The sequence below is a fragment of the Colias croceus genome, chromosome 30 (genome assembly GCF_905220415.1).
Source record: "Colias croceus chromosome 30, ilColCroc2.1".
Classification (NCBI taxonomy): domain Eukaryota; kingdom Metazoa; phylum Arthropoda; class Insecta; order Lepidoptera; family Pieridae; genus Colias; species Colias croceus.
In genome coordinates this window covers 4,706,256-4,732,288 of record NC_059566.1, presented here as the reverse complement: position 1 = coordinate 4,732,288, position 26,033 = coordinate 4,706,256, and the positions used below count along the sequence as shown (strand labels likewise).

Below are 26,033 nucleotides of genomic sequence, written 5' to 3'. Positions count from 1 at the left end.
AATGGATTCAACCAAGATATGGTTTTTTAAGGAAGCACGTATTATAACGTATTTAGAAGCGGTTTTGAATAATCATATAAATGAAATCCATGGAGGGTTGTCGCAAGAACCACTGGACAGTTCTTTGACATATTATGATCTATTATGTTGTTAGATATGTTACATATTATGTAAAATTAAATTGTAATATTGACATGATTTTAAAAGAGCAACTATGGAGTTTTGTGCCGGTTCTTCTCCATAGATACTGCTTTCTGAATAGGTGGTAAATGTTACAAATATGTAATGACGATTCGAAAGTGCTTCTAAAAGAAGTCTAATTGAATAAATAAATGTTTGAGTTTGAGTTTATTCACCACGGGCTTAGAAAGCAGTTACTACAGAGAAAAGTTGGAAGGTACCTAACAAATTCTGCAGTTGCTGTTTTTGCTTTGCGACGCTAGCGCTAATTTGGAGAGATTTGGAACTATTATTTACTACATTTCTATCAGCTGTTTCCTTATTATAGAGTTCTCTTTTCCTCCAACTATTGTATCATAGAATACCTACCGATATTATAAATGCGAAAGAATCAGTCTGTTTGAAACGCCCAATTTAGTGAAGCGATTGAAATGAAATGTGGTACCTAGTTAAAAGTAGATATAACGTAAGCGTGGGTATTTTCGGCATGTTAAGGGTCTTGCAAGTTTCAGGTGGATTTGTAATTTTTCAGGGTTCGGTATCGGAACGAAAGCTTTTATTTAAGAACGTATAGTTCTTTGAGAAAAGAATCGTGTTATTTTTACGATCAAAAAGCCATTGGTTTTTTTTAATGAATTTTCTTGTCCACCCTTCATTTGCGTGCTATTTCGTGTTAAAATTTTGCCTTGCGTCTAAATTCGTGAATTCGTGTTGGCTATTTCGTGATAGTATTATAAACGTTTATTGTAGGCATTGATTGTGAAAAATCTTTATTTTAATTAACTTAAATAAGGGGCTTAAAATGAAATTAAGAGAAATAATAATAAATATGTTTTATTAATATTGGTAGGTAACATACAATCACATGGATTACTAATTACTAACTCTGCTGTGGTAGTATTATATTAAGTAGCATTTAGTTTTATTTAGGGTTAAAACTTATATTAATACTAGCTTTCCGCCCGCGGCTTCGCCCGCGCATTCAAAGAAAAACCAACGAAACCGCATAGTTCCCGTTCCCGTGGGATTGCGATGATGAGGATTGCGTCATTTTCCCGGGATAAAAAGTAGCCTATGTCCTTTCTCGGGTATCAAAATATCTCCATACCAAATTTCATGAAAATTGGTTCAGTAGTTTAGGCGTGATTGAGTAACAGACAGACAGAGTTACTTTCGCATTTATAATATTAGTATGGATGGCTCCTCCGTGGCACCTACTCTGGCGTTAGTGAGGGCCTGGCTCATTCGCATTGAGATAGTTGGGTTCCTTTTCAGGAATCTTTCATACCAGTCTCGTCCGGGAATGCCGTCTTTGAACGGATTTGCTCTATTTAATTCCCGGACGAGCTTCCCTACCGATAGAAGCAGCTGTTCCTTCGATACTGGGAACCCAATATCTGCCATATGGAGGACCCATTTCACTATTAATTCTTCTTCATCTTTTGTGAGAACTGTTGCATGTCCAGCAGGATTGGTATGCTTATTCTTCAATTTATCTAGTAACGTTTGATATGGAACTTTATACAGCTTGGAAGCTTTATAGGCAGTTAATTCACCGCTTATAGTTTTAAGCAAAGCATTTTGCAACCCTTCATCTGTATAATATTTCTTGTACACCTTTGCCATATTGCATGTTTCTGAAATGAAACGATAATTTTAAGAAGTATCCTATAATATTATCTTATATTAACTAAAAAGTTTTTTAGCAAGTGGGTAACGTAGATAATTTTAAACCGCTCTTTAAAAGTAAATCCCATGTCAAAAACTGCCCTAGCCAGTACAAAGTGTAAACAGAATAAGCGAAATGCCCATAATGCCCAAATAGTTTATCCTATAATATTAAGACCATTTTCATTGAGAAGTAATTAAAAACAAACACATTTCAGGATATTCGTTCTCTTAGGTCTCCTGACTAAAAAAAAATACTATGCTCCATGATCTAGCAGTGCACGTGCCTGGTCTCGTGTAAGTACCTAGATCTGCAGAAGTGTCAATACCTACTTACAATTCCCGGCATCTAACTTTAGTGCTGACCGATTAGGTGGGGGATGTCAAAAGTCACTAATCTTTTCCCTACGTTCTGCGCATCCCCTCTCCTAATCGGTCAGCGCTAAAGTTAGATGCCGGGAGTTATACTTAAGTTAATACCTGCTCAAAATAAAAACAAACAAACTTAATTTAGCACCCACGAATTTACCAGCAACGCCCAAAAACTGTGTAGGTTATTTCGTGTTAGTCGATTTTACATATTTGCGAACTTATTAACTGCAAATCATTATCAGAAAATATAAATACACTAATGAGTACCTTATACACCAAACAACTTTAACTTACTAAAAATACAAAGCAAAAAAAAAGCGTTTTTGCATAAATGTTCAGTGAGACGAATTTGCCTGGAACGTCCAAGTTAAGGGAAACTTCAATGTCATATTGTAATAAATCTGTTCACAAAATTATATACCGAATTTCCCCTGGACGAACAATTAACTATTCTACTATTTAATTTTTAGGTTAGTTTTATTATAAAACGTTTATCTGAACAACAAACGCGTTATAAACTAATCAGTAAAATACTGCTAATTCGGGAATAACACGAAGTAGCCTACTAAGGAATAATAATCTGCTGGCTAATTCGGCAGTCGAAATTTCGCTAATTTTAGGAAATCTATGCTATTAAACTACCCGAACTTAATATAAGATCAATAGCAACAAAATACAGAACAGAATTAACTTAATATCTTGATAAATAGACTTACCTGTATCTTGTAGGGGTCTTTTAAAGTTTCGTGTACGACCTTACGCTCTCAGTAAGCACGCGCGGCTATCACAGCTGTTTGAGGCCGACTGTCGTTTCGTGTGTTTTGTTGCGTTCCGTTTTGCCGTGAAAAATTAGGTATTTTGTTTTTTTGGTAGGGTAATGTTTATAGAACACACAATAAAGTTTAGTTTTAAAATATCTTGTCAGAATTTCTTAATTTAGAATCGAAAAGCAAAACACACGAAATACCCCACTAGCCCGAAGTAACCCGCCTTTACCTTAGTTGGCGTTGCGAATTCACATTGACTTTCCGTCTCAAAAATCTAAACTGCAAAGTGTTGTAGGGGATGGTAATAAATAATTTGTACTTATGTTCTTTGGGCGATAGGTAACATGAAGCTGATTCATTTTAAATATAAAATTTTATAGGATGTAAAATATTGGCAATTGTAAGATCAGTTGGCGGGATTCGAACCAGCGTCATTCGCCTTACCGTGAGGCGAATCATTTCATTCTGCACTAGCGGTCCGCCCCGGCCTCGCCCGTGGTACATATTTACGTTTTCTCTACATAAGTACCATCCTCGTACTTCAAGGAATATAATAATCACGATCAAGCAATCGGTTCAGCCGTTCACACGTGATGCTGTGACAAAGCGAAACGGGTTTCATTTTTATATATTTACTAGCTTACCGCCCGCGGCTTCGCCCGCTTTCTCTAAAACGATTTGAGATTTAAACTATCCTATCTCTCAAGTTGGATTGAACTGCACATGGTGTGCGAATTTTATTATAATCGGTTAAATGGTTTAGGAGTCCATTGAGGATAAACATTGTGACACGAGATTTATATATACATATTAAGATTAAGATTAAGATATAGAATAGATCTTAAAAATGTAAAAATTACCATTTAACTAGGAGGGTAAATACTCAGGGTTAATAAAATAAAACACAGTATTAATAAAGTTACACGTTTATTACCTACAGGTCGGTGGTAAATAAAACAAAAATGTTTAATTCTGCCAACTATCAATTTTTACAATCTTACACAATTCTAAATTTACGTCTACGAATTACGGCTCATGTCAAGCTTACATGGCAGTGTCACAAAATGGCGGGAAAATTCTTATGTCATCGTTTTCTTTTGAATTGTTTTGTATTAAAAAAATATAAATTTATTTAATATAAATAACTAACTACTTGTAAGTTTATATGAATAAAATAGTTTTCGGTTTGAGTTGGAGATGACTATAAATAATGTACCTATTACATTCATTTTAACGTGGTTCCTGTATTTTTTTAACCGTTATAGTTGTATCAATATTATTTCTGTTAGGCTTCCCTAGATTTATAATTTAAAATTCCAATTATACAACGACAAAAAATATGTTCAAAATAGAAATATTATGTACCAAGTACAATTCACTTGTTTTATTTTAACTATTAAAAAAAGGTTTAAATTTGGCTCTAAATTATCCCGCCAAATCTAACGATGACATAAGAACAGCCAAATCATACGCAATTTTTCCGTAAAAAAACAATGTTTTATTATTATTACCTTATAAATAAATGATGTGTCCGAATATTGCTTTTATTTGTTGGACTTAAAATAATATTGCACTTATTTTAAATTTTTAAGCTGTGAGGTACTGTTATCTCACTCTTACATGATTTTCACTCAAATGTTGCAATAAAAATAATAATATTATAACTAACGTGTAGACATATTGTTATGATTAGTTTACACGAGCGAATATAATAATAGTAAATAGAGAAAATAAAAAATAATTCCAAAATAAATTTAATTAATCAATGTCAATACTTACTCTTTTTGTTACAAATTTATATTTTATGTATTTAATCAGTCAACTTGAGTTTATTTTGTTATGTTTATATTTTTTCAGTGAAAAGACGTAAAATTTTCTTTATACTTTAGCCGAAAATGTAATAATATGTATTTTTCATGTTCTTCCTTTAGTAATTTAAATATTGTTTGCTTAGGGTTCTTTTTAAACATTTTAAAATCGTTTACATGACCGATATTTTAAAATTTTATTTTCATGAAAAACATCAAAATTATATATTTTGTATTTCGCTCGTGAATCCTATCCGTTGAAAAATTCGAAAGATTCATAATATTTACAAAAAGATGTTGCAAAAGATTAAAATGTAAATAGCATTATCACTAACACTGTTTATTGCTTATATTAATTACCTATATCTAGATATTATAAATTCATTTATATGGATGCGACGTCATTAGAAAAAAGGATTCTTATTATTACTTAGCTTTAGAAGTTTTAAATGCTACAAATTAGGTAAAAACATATGAAAATTCTTAGGGGGTCGTTCTAGGATCTATTCTGGGACCGTTGCTATTCCTTTTATATAACGTTGACGCTACCAACTTATACTAAAATAAAGTATATTAGCGATACTAAATTACTTTAAAATCGCATTTTTATAGCCAATAAAATACAAATAATCGATAAATACATACGTATATATTTTGTTCTAGTAAAAAACTGAATCTAAGTCACAACACTTAGAAAAATTATAATTGATGTTTGTCATGTTTGATTTATTTTTCTCGTACGAGAAGCTTGTTCTTTATAATCAAAAACATACGTTTGTTTTTTATATAAAAAAATAAACAAGACACACATAGAAAAACCTACCTAAATATTTTTTGGTGTTACAGTAATTATCGTTTAACGATATAATTCTAGTTAATGTTAAATGGATATAGTGGTCTTATTAGAGCATTTTCACACACGCATTTTGAATTTTGATACTGTAGCTGTTGTAACGTGTGAAATGACATTATTTTGATGTCAGTGATGAAAAGCACATTATGTTGAAATTATAGTTAGAGCCAAAAATAATATACAAAATTAAACTAAATGTGATAATATATGTAGGTATTTAGTTATTTATTAAATAGTGTATGGCTTATAAATTGTAGATTTCAAGGAATAAAATGAAAATGATCATCAAAAATTCCTTTATTCAAGTAATTTTTAGTTTATCTTTTCAAGTAATTGTTATCCCTAGAAGTTTATTTTTATTTAATGACGTTTTACTATATCCATCTAACGGAAGTTATCACTAGAATATTCTTACAAACAAAATGTACAATTACCGCGAAATTACAAAACCATCGAAATTCATGTATAAAAGTTACGGTGCATTTACATTAAACGAGCGAATGGTCATTCCAACCCCACTATGTCAAATAATTTTAGTGTAAACAGGCGTAGAGCATTCTTTCGTTGTTCTTAGTGCGTTCAAAAAGATTCTATGCAATGTTCTAATACTGAACAACACTGAATACGAGTTTTCGTTTACACTAAAACATCAATTAAGAATGCTCTTGCTCTTGCTCTATGTTCGTTTTTTTATTATTGTAAATAGGGAAGCGCGTTTGATGTAAATGCACCGTTAAACGAAAAAAATTTTTTTTTATTTGCAACGCATTGTCTATAGTCATCCAAAGAGAAAGAAAATGGCGGCGAATAGTAAGTATTGCGTCAGTCTGTGTTTAGACGTAGACGAGAACATTGGTGTTAGTTCGTCCGCGTGAGCTGTGTGTGTTCCACCGAGCGTGTGGAATTGGAATATGTCGCTGACCTGAAAATAAATATTTTTTTGAAGAAAAATAATCTTTAGCCGTGTTAGACGCTTTATGGTAGGGGAAAACTATGGATACAATTTTTTTAAATGTAATTACCGAAATTCAAAGTCTAATTAATATGTAAGTAAAAATTTTCACATAAAAAAGTCAAGATCAGGCGCTAGTTTATGAATATAAGATGCGTATTCTTTTAAAAAATAAAGAATTCAGGCAGATTCGTGTGTTTTATTTTTGATTAGTTTTCCTGAAATTTCTTTTCTCATAACATTGCCCACGAATTTCTCCAAATTTTTATGTACCCACTAAATCACCTCCCCCCACACCAATTATAGCTCCCCTTTTGTCTACTTACCTTTGTCATTGTGTACTTGTGGTCACACTTTTTCTCTACTTTAGTAAACTAGGAACTTGTTCCGCCATCCCCGTTCTTCCATCGATCGTCGAGGCGCACAGATTCTAGGCATCGCCATATGGTGGACGTTCCATGATAAATAATATAGGACAAAGCGGTTCGGATTTTCGTTCGGAAAGCGTTATCTTACCAACATCTTTTTTTCCACAATCCCCCCCCCCCGTTTACGCGCATGTTTTTTTTGCCAAAATACCCCCCCCCCCCATTTGAGACACTTGCCCCCCTCCTCCTCCCCCATACCCACCTCGTTCCACCCGTATCTGTTCTTCGCCTGCACGATGGCCTCATACACGGCAGCTGGCTCGAGCGCGCGCAGCTCGTGCGTGACGCGGTGCGTCAGCGAGCCGGTCGGCTCGGGGGCGGGGATCACTACGTCATGCCACCGCCCGGGCTGTTGGAATGATTCGTTTATCTGGAAGATAATATTATTATTTATTATAGATAATATGATACAATATACAGATAATATAATAATACTTATCTTGTGTCAATTGTGCATCATGTGGAATGATTTATTTGCACTGTTCAGCACGAATCGTAGTGTAAGTATGAGTGTGAGTTTAAATATGAATGTGGCTGTAAGTGTGATTGTGAGCCTGCGTGAATTTAGTTAAGCCTTGTTTCCACTTGAGCATGCTCAGGCGAATGAGCGGCTCATTTGGCCGAGCTGCTCAAGTGGAGACACCTGAGCATGCTCGGGCCGCGCGTGCTCAGACGTCTCCACTTGAGCGGCTCGGCCAAATGAGCCGCTCATTCGCCTGAGCATGCTCAAGTGGAAACAAGGCTTTACATTGTAAATCTGAGTAATTTCGTCGGTGTAAGTATGAGTGTTCGTGTGTGTGTGTGTGTTTGTGTATAATAAACTTACAGCCAACTGCCGGTACAGCAATCTCAGTTCATCCAATGGTGGGTAACTGTCCACAGCAAAAGACAACGTATATGAATGTGCGGTTCTCGCTAGAGGTGGGGAAGTGAATCGAGCAGGTCCGGGACGACCGGACACTTCGACGTGTTGTCGTGCACGGCCTAGACTGTTGTCCGCTACGCAACTGTGGACAAATTATTATACACATATTATGTTATCAATAGTCGATATTCAACTATTAAAAGAATAAAAACAACATGCACAAGGTTGATCAGGTGGCCAAAAAAAAATCTATGGCTTGATTTATTATTATTTATCAAAAACAGTTCACACAATCCAAAGTTGAGGTAACAAACTCAAAAAATTAACAGTCGAAATGAACACATTCTATGTTTTTTAAATCGATTGGAAAAGTTTAGATATTTTATATAAAAGTTTATATATTCAATCATCAAATCCGGCAAACTAACGCACACACGATTAGGCTGGTTGCTGGTTGTCAGTCGCGCTTGTCATATGTATGGAAATTCATAAAACCGTTCATAGCTAGACCGACCATACGCACGCGTATTGTCGTACGTGTGTCATATTATTGTTTAGTCATACACATTGTTGATGCGTATCGTCAGGACCGATGGTACGCACTGACGGTCGGTGAAGCTCTGCATCCGGCCTTAGATGTCAAAGAGAAATGGCATGATTCAATTATCGTGAGCGAAATACATTTATTACAATTTCTTAATACCAAAAAATCCTATTTGAACTTACGTATAATTCCCGAAGTCCTCCGGCTGCACATTAGCAATAAGTAATGTGTGATTGTTCCCCCGTACCGACATAGTCACTCTGTCCGTTGCACTAAGAGGGAACGAGTTTTGGTACCATAGTACCTGAAACAATAATTATCGCCATTAAAAAAAGAGCGTGTGTGTCAGAAGTGAAACTTCTTTGGCAAGGTCCAAAGATACCAAAATCGTCGCGTCACTCCATGACGTGACGGTATTGTTATTTATTTATTTAACACTTTATTACGCATGAAACAAAATATACATAAGTAAAGATTACAATAATAAATTAAAAAAAACACAGGGCGGCCTTATCACTATGCAGTGATCTCTGCCAGGCAACTACGGGGAGAAAGGGAAAGCGAAATATGTTGTAAAACAAAATAAAAACATATTTTTAGATAGATTAGAAGTAATTAAAGAAAATAATAAAATTTTACTGTCAACGCGTAGTTTCACTTCAAAAACCTGACTGCTAAAATATATAGCATAATATGTCACAAACTCACAACCAAAATTATGAAATGTCGCAATTTTTGAATGAGGAAAGAACGGATAATTTTAATTTCAGTTTAAATATTATGAGTTTGTATTTTAGCTTAAGTTTTAGTATGAGTTTGTGTATTAGCTTAAGTGTGAGTGTGAGTTTGAGAACATACCTCAGCTGGCGGGTCAGCTAATACTGTGCACAGCAGTTCAGCGCGAAACCCTTCTCCCGTGTGAACCCACGACCGTTCCACTGTTATTTCTGGTGGAACTGAAATTTAAAATAGTATTGATTGTGAGTCTAATTGTACATTGTATGAACATGATTGTGAGTGTTTATGCATTTGTGTGATTGTGAGTCGGTTATTGCATACCGATGTATGAGCATTACAATTTTTTTTTTCAATCTTTTGTGTGAATTTTTATATGATCATCGAAAATTGTTTAAGTAACCTACTAAAAGGTTGATTGTATTTTTTAAGAAAATAACCTACCTACGCAAAACAAAAGATTCTTTCATTTTTAAACAATTTTTCCAAATTTCCATTCATCATAAAAAGTGCACATTTTGCGAAGTGCACCAATTGAGAAGTGCACCAGTTGCAAAGTGTACCATTTGAGAAGTGCACCAGTTGCTAAGTTCACCATTTGAGCATGGTGTACAAGTTGAGAAGTGCACTAAATGCGTAAACCCTTATTAATTATCTAGTTGTTTATTTTACGTTGCATTCTAGCGTGATTGCCATTTCAATTCTTTATTCTACGTAAATGCATGAGCATGATTGTGAGATTAGTTGTATATGCATGTGTGTTATTGGTCTAGTTGTTATTATATCTAATTTGTGTAATTGTCAAATCAATTATTTATTTTATGTGTGTGAGTCTATTTATTTTTGTATTAGTGTATGATTGTGAGTCTATTTTATTGTATACTCACACAGGACTTGCAGTTGAAACTCAGTAACAATCGGAGGTCCAACACCATTGTCTACAGTACACGCGTACTTTCCACTGTGCTGTCTCTCTAACCTTGATAATTGTAATTGCGGACCTTCACCGAGCCGTGTGCTTGTTTCGTTCTGAAATGGATTAAGCTATTTTAATTTTGATTTCATGCTCTATAATACAGTTGTTTTGTTATGCAATAAAATGGTAGTTTGGACAACTTGTTTTGGCCATTTGTAGACGCAACTAATTTTAGACAATACGAATAGTATAGTGCCACAAACTTATCTGACCCGGTGACGGTGTCACTGATGTCGATTTCTTTTTATTTAAACAAAATATTTCGTATGAAAAGTCTGTGAAAATGTGACATTTCAAAATGGCGGCACGTAGTTCCAGTTTTTGCCACCGGTTCAGTTAAGTTTGTGGCACTGTAGAATGAATAAGTTGTCACTAGATTTATTTTGCTGTCATGAATGTACCATTTTCTACCAAAACCAACTTTTTTTTTTATTATGAGAGAGGAGGCAACAGAGCAGACGCGACGCCTGATGGTAAGCGTTCAGTGTCGCCCATAAGCACCCACAACGCCAGGGACATTGGGAGTGTGTTGTCGGCTTTGAAAGAATACGCTCTCTTCTTAAAGGTCCTATTACTATTTCCTAGTAACCTACAATTTTTTCAATTTTCTGCTAAATCCTACCTATACTTATCACCTTTTCTACCGTACTTACCAACTTGTGCCAAGTGACGCTCGGCACAGGGTTCCCCGAGGCGCGGCACTCGAGCACAGCTGCCCCGCCTCGCCGCGCGGCCGCGTGCCGCGACTCGGGCGAGGCGCGCACACTGGGAGGGACGAGTACCTCCACAGTGTGGACTTGGTCGCGGGCGACTCTGTCTGATATCTGGCAGACGTAGTCGCCTGCGTCCTGGAGTGTGGAGTTATATGTCATTCACTAATTATTTTGTGTGTTTGTTTGTTTTTTATTCGGTCACAAAAATAACTGCTGAACCGATTTTCATGGAATTAGGCACACATATAGAGAGTAACTTGCATTAATACATAAGCTTATTTTTATCTCGGAAATCCCACAATAATAGAAACTATGTGGGTTGCGCGCACACTGGGAGGCACGAGCACCTCCACAGTGTGGACTTGGTCGCGGGCGACTCTGTCTGATATCTGGCAGACGTAGTCGCCTGCGTCCTGGAGTGTGGAGTTATATGTCATTCACTAATTATTTTGTATGTTTGTTTTTTATTCGGTCACAAAAATAACTGCTGAACCGATTTTCATGGAATTAGGCACACATATAGAGAGTAACTTGCATTAATACATAAGCTTATTTTTATCTCGGAAATCCCACAATAATAGAAACTATGTGGGTTGCGCGCACACTGGGAGGCACGAGCACCTCCACAGTGTGGACTTGGTCGCGGGCGACTCTGTCTGATATCTGGCAGACGTAGTCGCCTGCGTCCTGGAGTGTGGAGTTATATGTCATTCACTAATAATTTTGTATGTTTGTTTGTTTTTTATTCGGTCACAAAAATAACTGCTGAACCGATTTTCATGGAATTAGGCACACATATAGAGAGTAACTTGCATTAATACATAAGCTTATTTTTATCTCGGAAATCCCACAATAATAGAAACTATGTGGGTTGCGCGCACACTGGGAGGCACGAGCACCTCCACAGTGTGGACTTGGTCGCGGGCGACTCTGTCTGATATCTGGCAGACGTAGTCGCCTGCGTCCTGGAGTGTGGAGTTATATGTCATTCACTAATAATTTTGTATGTTTGTTTGTTTTTTATTCGGTCACAAAAATAACTGCTGAACCGATTTTCATGGAATTAGGCACACATATAGAGAGTAACTTGCATTAATACATAAGCTTATTTTTATCTCGGAAATCCCACAATAATAGAAACTATGTGGGTTGCGCGCACACTGGGAGGCACGAGCACCTCCACAGTGTGGACTTGGTCGCGGGCGACTCTGTCTGATATCTGGCAGACGTAGTCACCTGCGTCCTGCAATTTTGTTGGCACTATGTTAGGTGCGGTCGTAGCCCCCCCGTATGTTAGGGACGTTTGCATAAAAAACTGAGAGAAGAGATGGAGGTCACAAATGTCATAAATCCTATCCTACTAATGCGAAGGTTTGTGAGGATGGATGTATGTGTATGTATGTTTGTTACTCTTTCACGCAAAAACGCCGATTTTCATGGAATTTGGGACACATATAGAGGGTAACTTGGATAAACACATAAATAATTTTTATCTTGGAAATCCCACAGGAACGGGAACTATGCGCAACATTATTTATGTTTGTGTATTGAGCAACTATTGCTCAATTTCAAACGATTGCTTAAATTTATTTTTAAACTATTGCATAGCTTCTATCGCGGGCCTTGAGCGCGGGGACCGAATCGAGAAATTCCGTAACGAAAAAACCTCACGCTCCCCACTCCGACGGGCGGAGGTGTGGCTTGAAGGCATAGCATGCAATAGCTTTACCGCGGCAGTCCCCGAGTGACACACGTCTTTTTTTAATTATAAATCTTGTCTTTTCCAGTTCCTAAAGATTACTTTAATTTAAAACAGAAAACCTATTATTTTTCATTGGTTCAAATGCAACCTATTTGATAAAATTGAATAATAAGTAATAACTAAGTAAGTACGGACGGACCGATCGACGTTCAATTTACTTAGATTTCATTAAGTGATAACTTGAAAGCTTCCAAGTTATAAGCTACTTTGTGTAATATTGATTTGTTAATGCCCTGTTGATTTGAAATTATTCGTTTTTAAATGACTTGATCAAGAATTATGGAATCGTAAATTATAGAAGGAATATTTCTATGTTTACAAAGTTGGTAATAATAAAGTGTTTGTAGTTTTACTTTAGACTTTAGGTTCAAAATGGCTGTACCGATTTTTATAAATTTTGTCATAGAATTGTATTTGGAAAAGCGCAAAGCTAATTTTTTAAAACAAATCTTATCAAGAAATTTCGTAATTGGGTTTCGTATTCGTTACATATTTTCAGACCGATATGGCTGAATCGATTTTGATAAATTTTGTCATAGAGATAGATTTATGTTTGGAGAAATACACGGGTATTTTTTATATTAACCTAAGTTTGTAAACAGTGCGTGAAAAACTTTGCCAGTTTTCAGACCCATACGACTGAACCGAATTCGATAAATACACAGATAGATTTGCATTTTGTTAAATTACAAAGGTTAGTACCTTTGTAATTTATTAAAAATTAACCCAAGTATTAAAACAGGATATTATGAAAAACTATATTTCCGCCCGCGGCTTCGCCCGCGTTTGCAAAGGAAAACCCGCATAGTTCCCGTTCTCGTGGGATTTCCGGGATAAAAACTATCCTATGTGTTAATCCAAGTTACCCTCTATATGTGTCCTAAATTTCATTGTAATCGGTTCAGTAGTTTTTACGTGAAAGAGTAACAAACATCCATACATCCATACATCCTTACATCCATATTAGATATTAGATAGATATGATTTTGTTTCAGGCTGAAACCGCGAGGCACAGCTAGTTAACATAATAGCTTATAATATTTGTGTCATAAACTTATTTACATACATAAAATATTAAACGACATTCCTAAAGCGCTCTAAAAAGGGCAAAAATGTAGGAAAAATTAAGCATTGTTACCAACATTAAAAATGACATCGCGATTCGTGTTGCTACAATAAAAAATAACGAAGCCCCATAATGTTGTTTTATTTGGCAATTATCATATTCTGGAACAATTTTTGTGTGGCAACACACGTTATGTGTTAGAGAAAATTGGATGGTGTTTTTTATGGAATAAAAAGGAGGATAATGGTATTTGAAGAAAATGTACTAGTTGGAACCTGTGGATTTACTTGCGTGGTACTTGGATAAAGCCTATGTGAAAATTATAATACTAGCTGTGCTCCGCGGTTTCACCCGCATTGCTCCACTCCTGTTGGTCTTAGCGAGATGATATATAGCATTTAGCTTCCCTCGCTATCTAACACCGAAGAATTTTTCAAATCGGACCAGTAGTTCCCTAGATTAACGTGTTAAAACAAACTCTTCAGCTTTATAATATTAGTATTAGGACTAGTAGGTACTTTATATATTAGTATTTATTTAAAATTATATAAATATATGTTTATCAGCCATCTGGTTTCCATAACACAAGCGAAAGTCGTGATCAAATCGTGCCGTGTGTGAAAAATGTCCTGAAATATTAATTATAATTATTAAGCTATTGCATAGCTTCTATCGCGGGCCTTGAGCGCGGGGACCAAATCGAGAAATTCCGTAACGAAAAAACCTCACGCTCCCCACGGGGACGGGCGGAGGTGTGGCTTGAAGGCATAGCATGCAATAGCGCAACCGCCCCAGTCCCCGAGTGACACACGCCGTTTTTTATTTAACTACACAATATTTACCTGCGGTCCAACATCAGTAATCTGCAGGTTATATCCATCGACCAGTCGGAATCTTTCATCTCTGGTCACCATGAGACTGGCTGCTGTAAGTACGGCTGGACCCCGTCGCCATAGTAACACTAGAGATCCTGGGATAATGGGATAGAGAAATCATATGTGGAAACTTCTAAAATAAACTAACTATACTGTAGTTTGTGAAACCGAAAACTTATATAGAAAAAATTTAAAAAATCGATCACGAGGCGGGACGGTTTTTCTATTCTTTTAAAAAGATGTACCATTTTAATCATTTTTGTCAATTTTTTTAAGGATATGAAATTTTTTTTAATAGTTTTTTATACATATATGGTTGTTCAACTGAACAAAATCTTCACATAAAAGATTACAGACACATTTCCCTTAGTCCTTATTATTATAATTTCGCTAAAGATGAATGTTGTTGTTGACTATGATGTTCACTTGAAAATGTACATTCATGATTCAATCTTGTAAGTACAATAGAGTTGTGCTATTTTTGATGTGTACAAATAAAATGAAAGCAATAAATAAAACAAACCGATTGTAACTTTTACATAACTTAACCAGAACTTAACTATACTAATACTTAACTTAACTTACCTAAGTTCTGCACTTGACATGGCAACAGTAACGTGTCTCCCACCACTGTCCTGAAAGAATGGCCCCGGGATACGAACCTTGGACCATCATCTGAAAAAATAATAATTGAAAAATTTATTCAAGATCTACTAAATCTATCTATACTAATATTATAAAGCTGAAGAGTTTGTTTGTTCGTTTGAACGAGCTAATCTCGGGAACTACTGGTCCGATTTGAAAAATTCTTTCGGTGTTAGTTAGCCCTTTATCGAGGAAGGCTGCTATGTATCATCTCGCTAAGACCAACAGGATCGGAGCACTGCGGGTAAAACCGCGGAGCATAGCTAGTAGGTACATACATAAGTAATAAGTATGTATTATCTTTTTAGAAATTTTAAATACACCGTGACCATGCTCCTTGTAAAGTGTCTGAAACGTCCGCGTCGTTTTAAATAATACAATGAAAAAAGATCGTGTGTGCCGAGCACACGCGTCAGAAGTGAAACTTCTTTGGTAAGATTCAAAGATACCAAAATCGTCGCCTTACTCCATGACGTGACGGCATTGCCATGACGCGACCTTGAAATTTTACATACAATTAGACGCGTTTAAATTTTTTTTAATTTTTAAATGACACTGTTAATTTTCTTTGGCCAAGACAGAAAAGCTGCGGGCGGAAAGCTACTTATTTATAAGTAAGGGCCAGTATGAAATGAGCTTAACAAGTTAATTTATAAATAATCAAAATAGAAGGAAGTCATATACAACAGTGTACCGGAAGTTGGTGGGTCCGTTATCGCACTTCCGGTCGGGAATTGCTTTTAAACATGGCTGATTGTTTCGCTTTTTCAGATCTAGGCTAGGTTATTGAGCTGGGTTCAAACTCAAACTCAAACATTTTTGTATAACTAGCGGTCCGCCCCGGCTTCGCCCGTGGTACATATTTCGCAATAAATGGTAGTGTAGTAAATAAAAGGTGCCAAATTTCATCAAAATCGGTCCAGTAGTTTATGAGCCTATTCATTACAATCAAACAAACAAACAAAGTTTTCCTCTTTATATTATTAGTGTAGATAAGACTTCTAGAAGAACTTTTGAATTGTTCATACTTTTAACATTTAGGTACCACCGATTCGGAAAGCAGTATCTATCAAGAAAAAATGGCATGAAACTCCATAGTTGCTCTTTTAAAATCATGTCAATATTAGAATTAAATTTTACATAATAGGGTGTCCCACTATTGGTATTCTAAGCGCGAAGGATCTTGTAGTTTTGAATACACTGCAGTGATCACGAAAAAAATGCTAAATTTTTCCTGAAAATCTATGTTTTCTTCTCTAGCTTCGCGCAGCCGGCATCGCTAATATATAGCTCACGTACCTACTGGTGGCAAAGTTGGGCGGGTTGCTTGTTATGGGTGTACACATAGAGTTTTAAGAATTCATCTATTTGAAAAAAAAAATGCGTCTGGAAATTTTATAAGTATTTTTTACGATCTCAGCGTATGCAAAACTATAACCTCCTTTGAGCTTAGTATACCAACAGTGGGACACTCTGTAGATATAATACTTAGTCTAAAATCTAAAAATAATTGCACAATGCACAACCATTTATTATTTCCCGCGAAAATATTGCCAAAACACCGTAATCCAATAAAACGCAGGCACTAAACGAGACAGGAAATGACGTCACATTTCCACAAACATCCGCCCGCCATTTTGCGTTAAGTTTACGATGGCCGTCGGAAACGCTATTATTGGGGTTTCTTTATTTATATATAATGGTGAGGAAAGTGGTTAATTTTGATGGAGACGTGAGAAAGAAAGAAAAATAAAGATTATATTTTATTTTGGTTTGATTGTTTGTTTGTTTGAACGCGCTAATCTCAGAAACTACTGGTCCGATTTGAAAAATGATTTCGGTGTCAAATAGCTCATTTATCGAGGAAGGCTATATGCTATATATCGTCACGCTAAGACTAACAGGAGCGGAGCAATATGCGGGTGAAATCGCGAGGCACAGCTAGTATCAAAATGTGTATAATAAATAATAATATGTGAAGAATACGCTTTCAGGCCGGTTGCAGAGATTCACCGACCATCAGTGCGTACGTCAGTCGCGATTGTCACATGTATGGAAATACGCGTGCGTATGGTCGGTCTAGCTATGAACGGTTTTATGAATTTCCATACATATGACAAGCGCGACTGACGTACGCACTGATGGTCGGTCAAGCTCTGCAACCAGCCTAAATAAGACAAACTCATGAAATTATTGTATAGTAACCTATCCTTGATAAGTGTACTAACATTAAATTAGGGTAATTCCGGGTAGATGGCCATACGTGAAAGATGGACTATCGAAATATTTCAGGAACTTCTTCACTAGGTTACTGTTTAGCGCTTAGTTCGCGGCTCGTCGTGAGTGTGTCCTAAATTGGTCCTAAACCTGTTCGTTTGAAGTGGGTTAAAATCGAGTCTAAATTCGGTTATATGTACGAATAAACAAGGAATAAACAGATTAATCTAATAAAATTGTGTTAGTAAAAAACAGATAGAAAATACGGTTGGAATTCCACTGGCAAAAATATACGAAAACATCTATAATCTCTGTTGTCAAAACAATATTTATTTTAATGCCACCAATAAGACACTTGGGCTGTAAAATCATATCGATAGATAAATTATATATAGACGCAAATAAACTATGTCCATGACCTTAGAGTTTAAAATAAATAAGATAATATAATATTGTCTACATGCAACACACACATCCTATCCTATTCTACTTTACTACATAGTATAAAACAAAGTCGCTTTCTCTGTCCCTATGTCCCTATGTATGCTTAAATCTTTAAAACTACGCAACGGATTTTGATGCGGTTTTTTTAATAGATAAGAGAGTGTTTAAAAACTTCGAAAGTCCTTTATAAATAATGGTGCCGTCTGTCAGTTGCAACGAATTAATACCCGTAGTTTTTCGATATATTTAAAGTTGGATTTTTCCAAGACGCTTTTGTGGATGGTATAACGTCTTAAAGTTTTGATATTTTTTTCGTTCTTAACTAAATTTTTCAGTGAATCGGGATAGTAGGTAATAAATAAATAAATAAATAAATATTTCAGTAGAAACAATTTCACACACGGCACGATCTGATCCCATACTAAACCAGATGGCTGATAAACATACATATATAATTTTAAATAAATACTTATATAGATAATTAACACCCAGACATAGAACGAACATCTAAGTTCAACACACAAATATCTGCCCCGGGTGGGAATCGAACCCACGACCTCTGGCTTGGAAGGCAGGGTCACTACCAAGCAAGACAACCGGTCAGTCAGTTTTACGTGAGTACTTACCTATTAAACGTTTGAAATTATAGACTTTCAATATTGTTATTTTAGAAATTACGTTGTTTTTTACGTTTCAAACATATTGCATTCATAATATTATGATGACGTAGAAATAAATGGAGGTAGTTCAAAAATGACAATTTATATTACGTACCTACACCGTCAAAACCTTGGTACAGTGGTTTGACCGCCTCCTTGGTACAGTGGTTGACGCGTGAGCGTAGAACCGAGGGGTCCTGGGTTTGATTCCCGGTGGAGACGAAGAAAAAAAAATGTCTCGGTCTGGCAGGACACAGAAGGCAGTTATTTTTATTTCTTAATAATATTTAACTTACTTCTGTTACTCTGCGCATGGGCAGCCCCAAAGATGGCTGCCAGTAGTAGCCACGACGCCATGTCTCAGCATCTACTCGTCTTTGTCGCACACTGCCTCATCTGGAACGAAAGAAAGAGATGGATATAGTGAGTCTTTTCAACTATTGTTATACCTATCTAAGTGTTTGTATGTTATAGTCAAAATGTATAACTGGTCAAAACAACTATTGACTACAAAAAATCTGTCAAATCTGGTTTTAACAGGAGTGATGGTTATGAGCGATTATTTTTCCTCGACTGACTATATCTATCTAACAGTGAAATAATTTTACAAATCCGTTACTGATTTTAGCATGTTCAAGCAAGCAAACAAACTCTTGAGCTCTGAAATATTAGTACATATATATAATAGTCACAGTACAAACATGTTTAAGAGCCACAACGGGAAACTTGAGTTCTGGCTCTAATGAAAACGCTCACGATTTCGGTTTTGCGTAAAATCAATACTAATAATTTATAACACCCGAAGAGTTTGTGTACAAAACTTGTGTGTTTTTTTGTTGTTTATATAGATCAGATATAGGGAAAGACTATAACTATAAGATAATGCTATGATGCTACTAATTATGCTACCACTAGAAGAAAAGCAGTTACGAAAAATATTATAAAAATGTAAATGTAAAGTCAATTATTAAATAACATTTACAATAATATATTTTGTTAATTCCGTGAAATTAACTAAGTAATTACAAATAATGTAACCTGCATAACATTTAAACTTTAAACTTTTATGTATAAAAACAAAAATTGCCAACCCTTAAACTAATACCACAAAATAAATTCGAAATTTAATATCACCTAACATTTTCACTATAATTCAAGTTTGATTGATTCTTACACTTGCTAACCGACTGCGTGAAAGAGGGTTGTGTTTTATGTATAGTGGTCAGTCAGACTATAACCATTAAAATAGTGTGTGTGACAAATGCAGAGTAGGGCGTGTATTTTTTTTAAGCTATTGCATAGCTTCTATCGCGGGCCAGAAATTTAGTAATTAGTAGCAGAAATTTAGTAACGAAAAACCTCACGCCTAGAAGGCATAGCATGCAATAGCTTTACCGCGGCAGTCCCCGAGAGCCACACGTCTTTTTTTATATAATCTATACTTTTAATATTATAAGAAGAGTTTGTTTGTTTTAACGCGCTAATCTCAGGAAACAATGGTCCTATTTGAAAAATGATTTCAGTTTTAGATAGCCCATTTATCGAGGAACGCTATATGGATATATTATATCATCACGCTAAGACCAACAGGAGCGGAGCAATGCGGGTAAAACCGCAAGGCACAGCTAGTTTCCTATAACCACGCAAGCGAAGCCACAGGCAACAGTTAGTAAACCATATTTAAATTAGCATTTATCTAGCTAACAAGGTAAAAAACAAATTATCTTAAAACAAGTGTTTCTTTGAAGCTTTTTTCTCTAATGTTCTTTAGAGTTTCCGAACTAAAAAGTGTAATAAAAAAGTCAATTTGCTGTCATTAGTGGAAGTTTTTGAACGAAATCTAAACTAGTTTTAGCCCGTGGCTTTGTGCGTTTTATCGAAATTAGACTTAATCTATCTCTATCAAGAATATAAGTTAGCTGCGCTCCGCGATTTCACCCGCGTGACTCCGCTCCTGTTGGTTAAGACCAACAGCGTGCATATCAGCGTGATCATATAATATAGCCTTCCTCCATAAATGGGCTATCTAACACCGAAAGAATTTATCAAATCGGACCAGTAGTTCCTGAGATTAGCGCGTTCAATAATTAGTATTTTTTAAATTATCGTAACAAACAAACAATCAAAAGATTAATTTTTAAGAGACAAAAATAGGTTTTTTAACTAAATATGTATAAAAAGTGAATTTTAATTTGTAAATCTTATGCATTCGAATAATTTATTATTTGACCCTTGCCCCTATGGTCTCAGAAACGCCCCAATAAAATTTAAATGCATTTTGACCCCTATTTGTAGTTGGAATTAAATTTAATCTCCGTGAGAGTATATGGGAGTCTACTGGTATTATCTATTAATGGAATTATTATCAAAATAGGTTAGCAATTTGGTAGCTTTTTTACAAATGTAAAAAAATTGGTTGTCTGTAAAGTCGGTTTACTGACGATAATTGAACGTGACAACGTCCGATTGTGCTTCTTTGTCGCTCGTTCCGCGCTCTCACTCGCACTTCAAGCCTTACATGGAACGCCTCAGATGAGTCAGAGCGAGGTAACGCCGCATGAGTCATGTTTTTTCGTGCGTGCAGCCGGCTCTATCGAATTATAAGACGTTATCACGTCAAAAAATATATTTTTGAAGCTAAACTTCTTTAGGTGGGTTGAGAATAAATCTACGTCATGGCAATACCGTCACGTCACAAAGTAAGGCGACGATTTTAGTATCTTTGAAATAAAATTCCTTTGAAATGAATGATGAAAGAGTAACAAACATTTTCCGTCTTTCTATACTTTTACTGATATTCTGATATATGATAAGCTATAACATCGCCAAGTTTAATCAAAATACGTTCAGTTGTTTTCGAGTGAAAGAGAAACAAACAGACAAACTTTCATATTTTAAATATTGCTAAAGATTTGATATTAGTAGGAAGAAGGAAGGAAATACATTTTTATATTATGATAAATTATTTACGGGCTTGTAATTTTCTTTAAAAGAATATTCAATACACGAAACGACTGAACCGATAATAATACGATTTTATGCGTCAGTAGATATCCGTTTGCATGGGTTTTTGGTTTATGTAAGCTTGAATATGTTTTTATAAGAATTCAAAGTGGATTGGTTTTTCATGGTATTCACAGATATGCGATTAATTTATAAAAAAGAGTATGCCGAGCACATGTGTCAGAAGTGAAACTTCTTTGCAAAGAATCAAAGATACCAAATTCGTCGTCTTACTCCATGACGTGACGGTATTGCCATGATGCGAGCTTGAAATTTTCTCTCTCAACACGCATAAAGAAGTATCACTTCAAAAACTTATTTTTTTGGTGAAAATCGGTTTCCCTATCAACAAAGTCGCTTTCCGTTGTCTGTGTGTCTGTATGCTTAAATCTTTAAAACTACGCAACGGAATTTTGAAGCTGTTGTTGACGTAAAACTTCTATAAGCGCGTTGAGAGTAAAATTTCAAGGTCGCGTCATGGCAATACCGTCACGTCATGGAGTAAGACGACGAATTTGGTACATTTGAATTTATTGTTCTGAATACAGTTCATAATGTTAAAAATAGAAAACTATACGGCCGATTCACAAAATTCTTTAACCATATAAAAATTACTTTTTTGGGAAATTGATTTTTTATCCCGATCAACGAGCGAAGCCGGGTTAAGCTATTGTATTATAGATACAAACAAGTTAGCTAATATGAGAACAGGGTTGTTTGATGGGGGATGGTATTTATATAAGGGGTGAATATTGCATTTAACCGACTTTAAAAACGTTTATTGTGATGTTTAGTATGCTTGAAATGCTCCTAAACGGCTTTTGAGATTTTGATGTAATTTTGTAATGTGATAAATACTCGTAGCAAATATCCTCTGACTGGATGGATGTTGAACATTCAATTAGAGTATTTTATGTAACGTTATTACGCGCTAACATTTGTATCGATTAAGATGCGTTTTGATAAAAATATAGGCTACTTTATTTTAAACTAACTGTGCCACGCGGTTTCACCCACGTGGCTCCACTCTTGTTGGTCGTAGCGTGATGATATATAGCCTATAACCTTCCTCGATAAATGGGCTATCTAACAACGAAAGAATTTTTCAAATCGGACCAGTCGTTCTCGAGATTAGCGCGTTCAAACAAACAAACAAACTCTTCAGCTTTATAATATTAGTATAGATTAATAACACTACAGTTTCCAGTGTGTGTATATAAAAGCGATCATTTTTTGTTTGTCTATTTCTCAAACGAATTTAACCCTGCGTTACGTACTCAATTTATTCAGAAAGCCCTTTAAAACATAAGTTCTGTTTAAAATATATTTACTTACTAGCCATAACAAAATCTATTTAAAAATTGCATCGATGCGTTGCCCGTACACAATACCGACCCGTGTGTTTCCAATAATTCATTTATTTTTTCAATGATCGCTTGTCAACTAAAAACTTCACCAAAGTAACGCCGCGTCACGCGTGCGTATTTTTTTTATGTATAATAAGATTTTCTCTGTAACACAATGTCCGTGTTTTTTCCAATAATTCATTCATCTTTTCAATGATAATTAATTCAACGTTGTAGGCCATAGGTAGTCTGCTTACAAGTTTTTATTTTATTATAATAATTTCTCTTGCATTATGCACATACAACTTTTACCGTTTATTTTCATAATTCATCTTTACTAATATTATAAAGCTGAAGAGTTTGTTTGTTTGAAAGCGCTAATCTCAGGAACTACTGGTCCGATTTGAAAAATTATTTCGCTGTTATAGATAGCCCATTCATCGAGGAAGGCTAAAGGCTATATATCATTACGCTAAGACCAACACGTTACACGAGCGAAGCACTGTGGGTAAAACCACGGAGCACAACTAGTACACTATATCCGTCCGTGTGTTTTTATAATTCATTTATTTTGCAACAAAACCTTTACCAGAAGCAACGCTGCCATCACGAGTCTATTTTATATTTAATAAAATTCTCCCTGCGTTACGCATACACAATATTCACCCGTGTTTTTCCAATAATTCAATCGCAACGAACGAGCGGCGATGTAACACAATTAACCTGTATTGTTTTATAATAAATATTTATAATTTGACTACTGTGTTTACAATAATGCTTTATGCTTAAGCGATGATTGATTGATTTAAAAGAGCAACTATGGAGTTTCTTGCCGGTTCTTCTCCATAGATACTGCTTTCCGAATCGGTGGTAAATGTTAAAAATATGTAATGACGATTCAAAAGTGAAGATTCTTCTAGAAAATGTCTAATTGAATTAACACTTAATGTTTGAGTTTGAATGTGTAATGATTAAATGTACTGTAATTTACTGTGACTTTGCTTCACGATAAACTAATTTCTAACACTAATAATAAGATCTAGATATCGTTTTTTAAATAAATTTGGCATGTGAAAGTATCCACGCCCGTTTCTAAGGCTTAATCTAGTGGCAAAAAAAAACTTATCAAACTGTATGTATAAAAATAATACGTAAGTAATAACAATACTTTATAATATTATGATGATTACATATTGATAATATTATGTTCGAATAATCCTCCACATACGAAATTACGACCAAATTGTTTTCAGTTTGAATAGGCTTCACGCACACAGCTGCGTATTTAAGTGAGTTACGGCTGTGTATTCTTTGTGAAACACATGATATTGGACAGCTACGTAAGCTAGTCATAATTGAAATATTTTTTGCAAGCTATACATTTTAATATGTATAAGCAACCTATTGCAATAGCGGCGCTAATCTATACTAATAATATTATACAGCTGAAGAGTTTGTTTGTTTGAACGCGCTAATCTCAGGAAATACTGGTCAGATTTGAAAAATTGTTTCGGTTTTAGATAGCCCATTTATCGAGGAAGGCTATAGGCTATATATCATCGCACTTAGAACAACAGGAGCCGAGCCACGCGGGTGCAACCGCGAATAATATAAAGCTGGAGAGTTTATTTCGCGCTATACAACGCGCTAATCTCTTGAACTTCAACTACAACACTCGAAAACATTTCATAATTTATTTCACCGTTGAACTACTTAAGTGCTATAAATTGGTTATATATATGAACTGATCGGTTAAAATACACAAACAAATAAAAACGCAACGCACGCATGCGTTACAGCGTTTTCTAACATAATTCCTGTGCGTGTGTTTTACGTAACATGTCAGCAATCAATTTACAGTGTTATTGAATTAAAACGTTTGTTTTCATGTTTTTTTTTTATAGACGAATCAGTTTCATAACTATTTGTTTAGTTTTAGTGATGATATTATGGACAATAGTTTTTGATTTTTAATAAATAAAATTAGATTAATGCGAAAAAAGAGCGTATGAAATGAGCACACGTGTCAGAAGTGAATTTCTTTGGACAGATTCAAAGATACCAAAATCGTCGCCTGGCTGCAGTTAGACGACGAGCGCGGTCACCGCGCGGCGACCGCGCGGTGGCTGTTCAGTTATAGCAAATTTATGTTTTATTAACAAGGACGTAAAGTTGAAATTAATTTTGAGTAACTAACTGCGCGGCGGCCGCGCGGTGCAAATTAATTTCAACTTTACGTTCAACTGGAAATGGTCCGGGTTGCGGGTTCGCAGTGGCGTGGCTGAGCGCGCGGCCGCCGCGCGGTCACCGTACTTTTGCCGCGCGGTAACATTCCATGTCATATAAACGCGCCCTTACTCCATGACGTGACGGTATAGCCGTGGCATGACCTTGAAATTTTACTCTCAACGCACCTAAAGAACTACTTCAAAAATATGTATTATACTCGCATACCTACTTAAATAGATAGTAGTTATGTGGTAGTTACAATTTTTTAGTGCTTTAACTGTGTATATTTTGTAACTACATTCTTGCAAATAAAATTTGTAAGTAATTTGAATTTGAATAACATATTTATTGCTTTGAAAAGAAAAACCTTTGTCGATTTAAAACAACCCTTTTTACGCAATACAGGATCAAATCTACAAATTCCAAACACCCCTATAGATATGAATAATTGGCCGTCTCGTGACGTCGCGTGACGTCACGTGCCATGACGTCACACGACACGCGTGCGCATCTATCAAACGATAAGTATGTAGGGTGTAGTGGGTTTATTTGATTTGTGGATTAATTTAATAGTTTGTAAAAAGGTTTTTTGCTATTTTTTATTTTTCTTTTAAAGCTTATTAGTAAGTTTAGTACCAGGTAATTTTTGTTACAATTTGCACATTTCTAAACTATTTCTGAGCTCGTTTAATTTTTAACAGAATGTCCGAAAAATTAAAAACCTTATATACGTTAGCTAAAGTCAATTATTAAAAAAAAAAACTTTCTATAATTTTTTTCTAATAAGGTTTTATAGAAGGCGGGCGGAGCTGCAGGCGAAAAGCTAGCAATTAAGAATCGATCTAGTAGCTAGTAATAAAGATGAAATAAAGAATCAATCGTATATCCCAACTAAAAATTTCTCTACATTTTTTTTTTCTATTCCC

General features: G+C 35.3%; 1 protein-coding gene across 1 annotated transcript in view; it reads right to left on the bottom strand.

Annotated features, from left to right (window-relative positions):
* Nucleotides 1-6,318: 6,318 nt before the first annotated feature.
* Nucleotides 6,319-26,033, bottom strand: part of LOC123704579 (lachesin-like) — a 79,187-nt gene continuing 59,472 nt past the window's right edge. The window contains exons 3-12 of the mRNA XM_045652960.1: nt 18,826-18,925; nt 15,150-15,239; nt 14,532-14,659; nt 10,802-10,996; nt 10,060-10,201; nt 9,296-9,393; nt 8,620-8,741; nt 7,855-8,035; nt 7,231-7,398; nt 6,319-6,570 (exon numbers count right to left, since the gene is read on the bottom strand). Coding sequence (XP_045508916.1) covers nt 6,427-6,570; nt 7,231-7,398; nt 7,855-8,035; nt 8,620-8,741; nt 9,296-9,393; nt 10,060-10,201; nt 10,802-10,996; nt 14,532-14,659; nt 15,150-15,239; nt 18,826-18,886 — 1,329 coding nt within the window. The 5' untranslated portion in view covers nt 18,887-18,925 and the 3' untranslated portion in view covers nt 6,319-6,426. The remainder of the gene's footprint in view (nt 6,571-7,230; nt 7,399-7,854; nt 8,036-8,619; nt 8,742-9,295; nt 9,394-10,059; nt 10,202-10,801; nt 10,997-14,531; nt 14,660-15,149; nt 15,240-18,825; nt 18,926-26,033) is intronic.